At 39.9% G+C, this 12,247-nt stretch overlaps 1 protein-coding gene across 4 annotated transcripts; it reads left to right on the top strand.

Moving 5' to 3' along the window:
* The first annotated feature begins 3,105 nt into the window (after positions 1-3,105).
* On the top strand, positions 3,106-11,699 carry tnfaip8l2b (tumor necrosis factor, alpha-induced protein 8-like 2b). Of its 4 annotated transcripts, none has more exons than XM_036006138.1 (3): positions 3,106-3,564; positions 8,915-9,241; positions 10,229-11,699. In XM_036006138.1, exons 2-3 carry the CDS (start codon positions 8,924-8,926, stop codon positions 10,469-10,471), a joined length of 561 nt encoding a protein of 186 aa, XP_035862031.1. In that variant the 5' UTR covers positions 3,106-3,564; positions 8,915-8,923; the 3' UTR covers positions 10,472-11,699. The 4 variants fall into 4 exon arrangements, with proteins under 4 accessions (XP_035862031.1, XP_031154359.1, XP_031154358.1 ...); XM_031298499.2 differs by having other exon boundaries at positions 3,106-3,578; XM_031298498.2 differs by having other exon boundaries at positions 3,106-3,583; positions 8,918-9,241.
* The last annotated feature ends 548 nt before the right edge of the window (positions 11,700-12,247 follow it).

Genomic DNA, 12,247 nt, shown 5'->3' with positions numbered 1-12,247 from the left:
TCAAAGACTGAAACAGACATGTCATTTGGCATAGTCGATGGATTCAAACAAACCAACAATCAAAGTTGTTTTTCTGTCGAGGGACCAATTACAGAAATAATTTCACCACTACACTTGAGTAAAAAAATGAATGAAAAGAATCACGCTGTCACACACATACAGCAGCCCACGCAAAGAGGATGTGAGTGAATGATCCTGGCTCAGTGTCATCTGTGGACACTACCATGCCTTTGAACAACCACTAGGAGGTGATAGGATAACCACACGTGTGTGACGAATGATTTTTTTTTTCTGGTTTACTAAAGTTCTTCACATCTAAAAAAAACAAACGAGTGAGACGGAAGGATCCTATATCTGATTATGACGTGGGGAGACTGAGTGAATCCCTGTTAGCTGCAGACTGATCAAATTAAATCTTTGGCCTTCCCCTGAACCAGCATCTGTTCATCTTGATCTGTGCTCACCATCTATCTTAGAACGCTGCAAGAGGAAAGAAGACGGCAGCAGCGCAGAAAGCACCTAAGCTCCCAGAATCCTCCATCCAATTGAGGCTCCGAATGCTTAGGCGCAATTCCCTGACCTCAGTTGTTATGAGGTCAGTTATTCCTGTCTTAGTCATCTGCTGATAACACGCTGCCATTATGTGAGCGACTGTATGTTTGTGTGTGTGTGTGTGTGTGTGTGTGTGTGTGTGTGTGTGAGGTTGGAGGCTGGAAGGCCCATGCGATCTCTTAATGAAAGATAAGTGACATAATTAAAGCTCCTCTTATTATCTCATAACCAAAAGAGGCAAGTGTGTAAGCTGTGTACAGTACAAAGGTGAGACAAGGTAAAGAGCTCATATCAGGCCGAGTGCGCTCCTTCACACACAAAAACACCACGCTCACTTACAGCCACAAAAACACACGTGTGCAACTCTCACACGCAGATAGTCAGCCGAGTGCTCCCTGCCGATGTTTCCTTGTGAGATGTCATTACACGATAAAGAGGAAGCCATCAGGAAACCGCTTAAGCACTACTTCCTGTCTGTTGCCACGGCAACAGACCTCATTCTGCAGTTGCAAAGTTTACCACAACTTAAACCTGAGTTAATTTCTTGCAGCAGGGCTAAGTGGGAGGCAAAACAAAGAGGCAGGTGTGTTTCGGTTCGACAGCTCACACTGGTGGGCTGCTATTCTGTCCAGGCACTCCTCTTAGGCCAGCTGGGGCTCGGGGTGACCTTTAACCCCAACATCTGACAACAGTTAGCCTTTTGTGAGAGTTTAGTAGACGGGTCTTTTTTTTTTTCTTTTTTTTTTGAATGGCCTGAGCTTCAGCCAACAGCCCTTCAGCACAGCTGGTTGCTATTCAGATTGAGCTACAGATAAACACACAGCTTCAGAATCAGGGGACACTTCCTGATTCTGAATGAATCGTTGAATTCATGACTTCAGACATGTTTGCTGTTGTTGCCAAGACCGATTGCTCTGTTGTGAACAATATCGGTTACTCTTGATTATATCTATATTACCTTCGTCTGTATTTATATTTTACTCACTCTAGTAAGACTTTAAAAAAAGGTTACGTTTTATGACAATCGGGCCTTTCGATTTTTATTACGCTGTGACTACAATAAAGTGTATTGTTCATTTATCAGGGACAAAGTGCAGTAGTGTTAAACATCATGATGTAATTTATAGTTTTATTGGCTAGTTTTATCTGCGGCTAGTTAAGGTTCAAGGTGACTTTATTTGTCATTTCAACTACAACATGTCCAGTTAGAACAAAATATGACATCTAATGCGTTAATGCTGACAACAGTTAAGAAGCTGTATACAAGATATTGCATTTATGGATATAGGGCTGCAACTAACGATTATTTTCATCGTCAAACTGTAGATTTTTCAATGAATTAGTTGCTTGTAAGGGTGGGGGGAAAAAAAATCGATCCAGCATAGCATCGCGATATTTTCTGTGGCAATACTGTATCGATACACAGACGCCAAGTATCGATCTATTTTATATATGTGTTGGTCAGTTCGTCTGCTCGACAATCCCATTTTGCAGCAATACAACTGAAGTGAGATGAACAAACAGAGAAATGTATCTTTTTAGATAAAACAGATGTTGACTAAGTTTCCTTTTGGGGGCATAATTTGAAATTTGGAAAAAATTTGAAGATGGAAAAAAGGTTATAAATTGCTATATATATATATATATATCTATATATATATATAGATATATATATCGCAGAATATTGCAACATGTTTAAAATCGCAATGATATCGTATCGTGATGACATGGTATCGTGAGGCCTCTGGTGATTCCCACCCCTAGTTGTTTGATCTATAAAATGTCAGAAAATTGTGAAAAAATGTCAAAAAGTGTCCCAAAACCCGATATGACGTCCTCAAATGTCTCGTTTTGTCCACAACTCAAAGATATTCAGTTTACCGTCACAGAGGAGTGAAGAAACTAGACAATATTCACATTTAAGAAGCGGAAATCAGAGTTTTTCTTTCTTTTCATACATTTACTTTCATACGACTAATGTAATAGTTGACAACTAACCGATTAATCGTTAAATCTTTGCAGCTCTACATAAATATCAGTCTTAGAATAAAAACGTATTAAGCGCATATGAGAATTGCTCTGTAATTAACACAGAAGATCCAACTAAATAAAGCATTTAAGATATAAGCGGCAGACGATAAACAGACAAACAGACTTGAGATGCACGGAGCAGGATGAAAGTGTTGCATCATTTTGGCACTGCATACGTTTTGTCCATAAACATAACAAAAGTAGCACAGGTTGGTAAGAGTGTTTAGTTTGAGTGCAGTCAGAGAGCTGTGACTGTGTGCATGTGTGTGTCACACTGAGACACACACACACACACACACACACACACACACACACACACACACTCCTGGCTACTCATTGTTTTGATTCTACCTTGAATAGGAGACACATAGGGAGGGACAGGGTGCTTAGCCGCACTGACAGGAGCTGCATTCCAGCCAAGGTGAACACAAAACAAGGGGTAAAGCCACTCCCCTTTCAACTGGCTGCATCCCTGGATCATTGCGAAATTCTTTCTGGGGTTTTCACTTGTCAGAACAAGCAGAGGCACAACGTAAGCAATACAGACAGAGACGAGCAGGGAGAGAGACAAACCGGATCACAGAGCGTGCCAAGGTATGATGAGCAAGGGCAAGAGAGAAATACAGGGGGTTTGAAGAGTTTGAATTTGAAATTCAGAGGGAAACACAAGATAGGGTAGAGAGAGAGAGAGAGAGAGAGAGAGAGAGAGAGAGAGAGAGAGAGAGAGAGAGAGAGAGAGCGAGCGAGCGAGACACTGAGGGGTGTGTCATAGCAAGTTAGTTCCTCGAGGAAGTACAACTCAACATTATCTTAAGACAGAAGCGCTGCAGGAGGGCAGTTTTTGCAGGTTTTGGTTCTTCTCGTGGTGAAGATAAAGGGATCTCATTAAATCAACGGGCCTGTGCTGTCAACCTGAAACACAGAGCAGAGTGAGAGAGAGATATCTGACACACACCAAGAGGGAGGGGGACTCAACACACACACACACACACACACACAGGTAAGAGAACTTCTGCCGTGTTCATGTGACAGTAAAATAAATAAATCCTCTGGGTCCAGATTAGTGTTTAGTTCTGCTTTTCTTTTTGTGTTGTTCTTGGAAACGTATTCATCGCTGGCAACCAGAAGAGACAGACGGAGTAGAGGGATGATTGGAACAAATTTTGTGACCTGTCTCCACTTCCCCATCTTGAGCGCGGGTTGGGAGATATGCATGTACGCTCACAGTCATGCTGGAACAAGTTACAGTGAAATGCACAGATGTAGAGCTCACACTGTTGTTTGCACACGCTGGGAGTTGCTCAATTCAACTCTCCAGACGGTAGACTTTCCAATATTCACTGGCCTACTTTGATTTGAAGCATGTTAAGTCATTGATAAAGTCATAGATAATGAAAGGGTGCGATGGCACTCACATTGTAGTGCAGATAGGAGGGACAAATACAAGCTGTGGGCCTGTGCTGCCTGTTTCGCTTCCCTTTTGAGGCATCGTAGATTGGTGGCGGGGTTTAGCAACGACTATTCAGAAGAGTTGTGCAATGTTGAAAGAGAAACTGTAATGTGTGCTTTCTGAGGATTTCAAAATGCTTTTTTTGTCTGTTACTTAAAAAGCACATAAAACATAAGATTTGTCAAATGAAAAAGGCAACTAGCAAACTAAATATCAACCTAATCCTTACCCATTTGCGTTTAGAAATCAATATGCCACTGAAGTAAGAGAAGACAAGATCTACACATGTAAACCGTTAGCCCTGTTGCCCCAGTTCAGAACACACAGCTGAAGTGGCGTTTCATCCTGGGCTCAATACTCATGGTGCAAAGAAGGCGGCTAGTGTTTGGTTCATCACCAGGAGAAAATACGTTTCTACCAGCTCAATACAACCTCCCTTGTAGCTCAGTGATGACCTTTCAACAGTAGCCTTGTTTTCAGCTGATTGAGTGGTATGGCTTTTCGTTTTTTTTTACTGGAACATTCTCATTGTTCAATCTGATCAAAGGCTGCGGGGCAGCTAAAAGAGACCTAACCCCCTTCCACTCACCAGCTACAACTCAGTCTACGCTGAACCCGTCCTCAGGCCTGGTGATGAAAGTCAGTGAGGATGTCAGTCGAGCTAACAGTGACGAGGCCCTGCTGCTCGAATAACAGTACGAGGCGCATTTTGATCGGCTGAGTCAAAAGGGGCTTCACGAATTCCCCCTCTAAGCGAGGATTTATCTGTATAATACACAAACACCATTGCTGGAAAGAGTGAGGACACAAGCACACACAAAATCACAAAAAAAATCAACTACTTTTTTAGTTACACCTAAATCCAAAAACAACTGGAAACCACTTTTACTCAAAAAATGCACAAGTTCATACATGTAGGCAAACACTGAGGCTCAATGCTGGAGTCATTTAAGGAATGCTAAATATTTACTTCTTCTGCCTGCCTGGATGGCTCCACCAATCAGCACTCTCTCTCTCTGACTGTCCATTAACCTAACATTTAAAGATGCCTTACCGCCTGGCTGTTGCACTAACTCTGAATCCAAGTACGAACCATCTCAACTGTGATAGCTACACTTCTGTTGTTTTTTTATTTTGCTCTTCTGGCAGAATCAGATCTCGTGCAGTGTACAGGTGCTTGTCAATATCCAGCAGGCATTTAGGAGGGAAACAAACACTTGAACATATAATGCAGTCACTCGCTGTTTGATGTCAACAACGAACCAACGCTTAAAAGCCCCCTTCAATCCATCTCTACCGGAAAATGAATGTTCAACATTGGAAGCGTTCTCGATGCGACTGACTGAACGATGTCCATTACAGAAAAGTGGTTTCATGGCAATGTGCTGCTGTAGCACACAAATGTTTCAGGGCTCTCCAAACATCCTCAACCTTCTGACTGATCTGCATAAAAATAAACAATGTAGAAGCACAAAAAGCCAAGCAGCGAGCAGTCTCCAGCTGAGGACTTAACATTTTCACGATGTGGGATACTGGCTGATGACTACACACTGTGCATGTCCCTCAAATCCCTGTAGTCTTTTTAGCAAATAAATGAGATTGAAGCATGAATCTGAAATAGCTATCACGCTGCTCCACTTCCATTATCACCGTTAAGGGAAATTAATCTAATGAATGTTCTTTAATTCCCCACAGGGAACCCGACGCTTTTGTAACAACGCGAGCTATTAGAAACGTGACACTTGTTCAAAACGAATGGTTGTGCGTGTAAAATGGAACACAGTGAGATAGCCTATAAAAGTGACTGTTTGCTTATTATGGATGTTGCTGCTGGGATTGGGGCGCACACCAGGGACAGGGAGAGTCACAGCGAGCGCTGCGTATTTGCATGATACGATCATTAACGCGACCGGATCACTTTTTAATTTATTGGTGAGCCATGGAGCCGTTTGCTCAGAGTGCTGACTGAGCATCACTGGAGTCGGACAACGAGAGTATCACCATTTGAATTGTCTCGCATTGCCAGACCTTCCTTCACAGCGCTGCGGAGGAAGGTCTGGCTAGTCCACACAGCATTCCGGGATGGGAGAAAAACATGCTCTGGTTTATTGGCATTTCTTTAAACCAATCACAATCGTCATGGACGGCGCTAAGCCCCGGACGGAGCCACGGTGCCGCTGCAAAATAGTCTCGGGAAGGAACTTGTTTTGGTGGAGGAACTTGTTTTGGTGGAGGAACTTGTTTTGGTGGAGGAACTTGTTTTGGTGGAACATGTGTACGTTCAAAAGTTGTTTTAGTCGTGCAACAGAAAACTCAGATTGGACAGATAGTCTAGCTAGCTGTCTGGATTTACCCTGCAGAGATCTGAGGAGCAGTTAACCATAGTGGCAACACAAAGAAAGAGGAAGGTACCGGACATCCGGCTGAAAAGAGGGACATCCGGTGGAATTTCCAGCGGCAACAGAGCAATCCCGGAAGTGGAACATCGTAGATATAGACTACCATTTCAATAACTAATTAGTATAAACAGTAGGGAAGTAACAATACACTCAACTCACAATTCGTTTCACAATTTTAAGGTCACGACACGATTTTCTCAAAAAAATTTTTACAGAATGAGCTACAGACAAATGTATTCCTTCATTTACATAAACTGTGCAAAATATCAGATCTACTGAAATCGTATTTTATCCTAAATAACAAAAATTTAATAAAAAATGAATTCACACCGTACAACAAATAACTAAATAAATAGAAATAAATATCTTCAAATAAATAAACTAAGAAGTAGTGACATTTGAAATCAAACAAATGAAATCAAAAGTAGATTACACCCTAGGCCATTTAAAAATTACATCGCGATTCTTTTTTTTTTTTTTTTTATCTTAACCGGTTGTAATCTTTACACCTTTATATCAATTTTTAAACTGTGCACGATGCAACGGTATGTCCCTATTAAACAGGCATGAAAGAAACACATTAAATCAACCATCAGGCCGTCATTGAACTCACAGCTTATGGACAATATGCTGTTGCCAATGCACAGGGTGTTTCAATAACAGCTGTTGTTTTGCGCAAAAGCAGATCCCAGGCAAGTGAGTAAGGTAGCCATTGGGTTCGAGATGCTCACTCTCTGTTCCTGCCCCGCCACTAATGCAATCTGGGAAAAGCAGGCATGGGCCTGCCTCAGCTATGCAGCCTTCCTGGTTCTCTCAAATACTTGTCCACACAGGCCAGAAGTGGGATTTAGTGCAGAAGATTAAACTGAAAGATGCTAAGTAACTGTTTGAACAAGCCTGGTCTCTGTTTGTGAATACAAGACCAGATGACACAAAAAGTAAGAGAGGATACACAGAAGCCACAGTGGCACTGATGTATGCAACAGATGCTGTATGTCTTTGTTGATTCCGTCTCACTCATCACAAATACTTTGGATTAAGGTGGAGCGGGAGTCAAGATTTAAATAAGACTTCAATTTGTTTGTTATGTGTGCGTTTGTAGGATTGTGAGATAACTACTTATCTTTCATGTATTCTACAATGACATACATTTGCTTCATCAATTGTGAGTTATCTGATCCTTTCAATATTTGTTATTCTGATGATGTAGGAATTTAACCTTATTTTGCTTGCCTAGTGTACGCTTCTCTTATAAAAACATCAGCTAAATAAAATGAAAATGTAGCTTTCCTCTGTGAATGATTCACTTCAAATCTGCCTGCATGTTTGAGATTAGGGGAAATTAAATGTAATTAAAAAGGAATTAATTCAAACTGTGTTGACAATCAAAGATAAACAGTGGGTTTTGCAGTTGGGTCATAATGTGCAGTATGCATGCTTGATGACCTCCCGGGGGTTTCTCTGTGATGGATGCTAGGTGTGGTAAAAGTCTCAGTGGAGAAATTAAAAGCCTCTGTGGAGTCTCTTCCATGGTACTTTTCCCTGTTGGCATCATATGTGCATGCCAGATACAAAAACAAACACAAACTGGAACTAATACTACAGAAAAGCCAGGTTTCAAATTTGATGTGTTGATGTGTTTTTTTAATTCAGCACTGTGTATATAAATGTGTGATATAAATTTACCCACTTAATTCTATTTACTATTTTCATAAAGGGTGAAAACTTTGAGCTTAAATTAACAATTGTGTCACAGAAATGTACTTCAGTGATGTGTGTGGTGTCTGGATAGGTGGCAATCTGATGGTTAGAGAGGCAAAGTTATGACTGGAGGGTCGCCAGTGCAAATCCCCAGATCATCTTGGAAATTTGGATAAGAAAGGTGAACATGTGTTGCCCTCCCAAGCCTCCATAAAAAACAAACGGATGGACCTTGAACATGGCATTTAACCTCCAACTAGTCCACTGGAGCTGCTCGTCTGCCAGTAAAAGACTGGAATTGTGCCAAGCAGCAACCAGATGTGAAAGTTGTTCTTCCTCTTCTTTAAAGGCTGAGTCTATGAATATCTTGATTTTTGTTGGTAGCGTGGGTACTCACTCTTACATTTAGCACTTGTATTCATGTGAAGGAGAAAAGCAGTGCAAGCATTCCTATTTTAGATTGAGGCTCTGGGTTAGCTGTAATCTGGTGTCATGTATGGACAGTCAGTGACAGGAAATATGTTCCATCTGCAGAGACATCTAAAGTTTGGGTGTAACTGTCTCATACACACTTGTGAGCTCACAATCTATTCTGAGAAAGCAGGAAATGCAAATGTGTCTCTGAGATTGGGAATATTAAGTGCAGTTTGCTAATGTCAGTCCTACTGTAGCCTGTTAGTTCTCACAAATGTTGGGAAACTACTAATTAAACATTTACTACTGCCGTTTTAATCACTAAACTGTCTCTTTTTTTTTTTTTTTTTAAGTCTCTCTGACAATTCAGGCAACCATGGACTCCTTCAGCTCCAAGGACATGGCCTTGAGGGCACAGAAGAAGATCCTGAGCTCCATGGCCACCAAAAGCTCTGTCCAAATGTTCATTGACGACACCACCAGCGAGATCCTGGACGAACTGTACCGCGTCTCCAAAGAGTACTCTGGTAATAAAACGGAGGCCCAGAAGGTGATCAAAGACCTGGTCAAGATTGCCGTCAAGATTGGCTTGCTGTTTAGGAACAACCGTTTTAGCGCCGAGGAGCTGGGAGTGGCCACCGATTTTAAGAAGAAGCTGCACCAGGGGGCCATGACGGCTATCAGCTTTTACGAGGTACGTTTCCATATATTAAATGTTTATATGCGTTAAGTACGGCTGTGCAGTTAATCAAAATGTTACTGCCGATAACGAGTTCTGCTCCTAATGATCACAAAAAACAGTATAATCAATTATTTTGCACAATACGTTTTGCAAGTCTACTCTTTATTTTATGTTATGTTCTGGAAAAAAATGTTCAACTGGCAAAAATATTAAGGGAAATGTAACAGTTCAATGTGTTTTCACTGTTGATTTGATTTTTTTTAGGTTCAATAATCTATCCAAAAGACAATGACTAATCATGTTAAATAACTGTCATTTCAATACTGACCAATTTTGAAATTACCATTTTTTCCATAAATGAGCAGCCCTATTAGAAAGCGTGTACTTTACTTTTACATAGATCTATCGACTAACAGATAAATCACATAGGGATATGACACCAGTAGACTAATTATTCCCAGAGACAATGTCCAAGTTCATTAAAAACAGATGCAATTAACAGAAAACTAACCCCTCTATAGTCTTTCTATTCCTTATTCTGTATAAGAGTCAACATGTCCTGTATGTGGCCCAGAATTGTTATGAAGTGTTTGGTTTCATTGAAGTCCAACTATGAACTCAAGGACCTTCATTTAATCCAATCTCTGCTTTCATAACATGACAGAACATAAATAGGTTTGTACAGTACCACTCTTAGATTTCAGATCAAAATGACAACTGCAAGAAAGGTTTTGTCATTTCTAGATAAAATAAATATAAGTGTATGCATTTAAGTGAACTTTTGTATTTCATATAATTATTTTTAAGAGAGGGAAGATATCCTAATAAAAGACTTGATTATTTCAGAATACATGAGTTTGCTACTAATATACTGTATCTATCAGTTCATCTGACAGTTACAAATCCCCTATTAGATTATGTCATTTGTCCAATACAGATATTAAGAGATGAACCCTAACAGTATTAACATTCTGACATTATATTTCCCGACTGGTGCAGGTGGATTTTACCTTTGATAAAGCAGTGATGGAAGAACTCCTCACCAGCTGCAGGGATCTGCTGCTGAAGCTAGTGAACACCCACCTCACCCCTAAATCCCACGGTCGCATCAACCACGTCTTCAACCATTTCTCTGACCCAGAGCTCCTGACCAAACTGTACGACCCCAGCAGCCCCTTCCGAGACCACCTTACCAAGATCTGCAAAGGACTCGACAAACTTATGGAGGAGGGGACAATATGACATAGAAATAATACAATTACAGACAGACACTGGGAGATCAACAGGCAGACTCAGCTAAGACTCAGAACTGTTGAACACAATTGGTCTTACCGCTGCGGAGGACTCGCAACGTAAGACAATTGATTTGAGAACAAAACTGCTGCCCCATTGTTCTCAAAGAACATGTGGGATTAAAAAATAAAGTTGGTTGACTCATAGTGCGTTCCATTTGTACTCGGAAGTCGGAATTTCCAAGTTCAAAGTCGGAAACATGCCCCCTGAAGTCAGATTTCCAAGTTGGGAAGTGCGGACAACCTGGCAGTACCCCAAGCTCCAAATCCATCAACAGTAGTGAAAGCTGTAGTAACATACAGTTTATTAGCCCTTCTGTCTTATTTGTGTCCCACTAAATCAGTTGTACACAAAGTCCTGTCCAACTTCTGTGGACATGGTGTTACACTGTTTGTATGCACAAATAACAACCTGATGCGTTGTTATACTGGTATTGCTAACAATGGCTAACCAATCCCACCGTGAATTCCGACTTGTTAAATGGAACGCAGTCAACTCGGGTTTGACGTCATTTGTGCTCCGGCTTCCGAGGTAAATTGAACGCACTATCATTCCTCAAGATTTCAATGTTTAGAGATGATATATACTGTATAATTGTGATATATACTTGTCTATTGAGACAAAGTTCAGAAACCAAACTTGGATATACATTTGTTTATACTGTATCAACTGTTTTATCAGATTATGAAATGTCATCCAATGTTAAATATCTGAGAACTTGAAATGTTTCACACAGAACTACTGATGTTAGGTTATCTGGAGGAGGAGTTAGAACAGCTGGAAAGATTTCATAAAGAGAACAGACAGGGAACAATGCCACTGTAATACAACGCTGCCATCTGGTGGTCAAGATGACGCTTCAGCAACTCAATGTACTGTATTTACTGAAGTGCCTGGAAGTCAATGCAGCCAATAATAAAGCAAATGACCCCACAGTAGAAAGGATGACTTACACCGACACTTTGCAGTCTCAGCTTCAAAACATGTTTAGAAGCATCGACAAAAAGACTAAACTAAATAGTGTTGACTGCACAAGCTTGAATGTTAATCCTATAATTCATGTTTTTCTGGGATTGGATCACAGACATTGGCTGAGATTAAGACAGGTGTTGTTCTTTGGGTTTAACATTTCAAAGACATAAAAAAAAAAAAAAAAAACAAGACAAAGAAAAGGGGGGAAAAATTAAGCCCTGACTGACACTTCACTTTATAGAATATAGTCAAATATTGTAATTTAGCATTTGACTGCTGACATATTTTCTTCTTTGTGTAAGCAACAATGTGGAGAAAAGTCAGTTAAACTATTAAGTTACAGAAAGTGTTTTTTAAAGATCAAATTTTTATGAGTCAACATTTATATACGTGTATATATATATATATATATATATATATATATATATATATATATATATATATATATATATATATATATATATATATATATATATATATATATATATACACATATACATATATACATACACGCAACTGAACCTAAACATGGGATGGATTTTTTTTTCTAAAAAGAACTATATTAAATGACAAGAAATATGAATATAACATAATAAAAAGTTTGCTTTCAAAATATATTCTAAATTATATGTCTCTTTTCTAAACTTTGGCTACATTAAAATTAAAATTTTTCAGCAGTAACAGAGAGAGATCAATTTATGAGCAACGTTGTGCTAATATTACAGTAAACATACTATGTCTATATATTCATAC

This window comes from Sander lucioperca, chromosome 10, assembly GCF_008315115.2.
Source record: "Sander lucioperca isolate FBNREF2018 chromosome 10, SLUC_FBN_1.2, whole genome shotgun sequence".
Classification (NCBI taxonomy): Eukaryota; Metazoa; Chordata; class Actinopteri; order Perciformes; family Percidae; genus Sander; species Sander lucioperca.
Note: the sequence above shows the minus strand (reverse complement) of the source record. Positions and strands in the feature narration are given on the sequence as shown.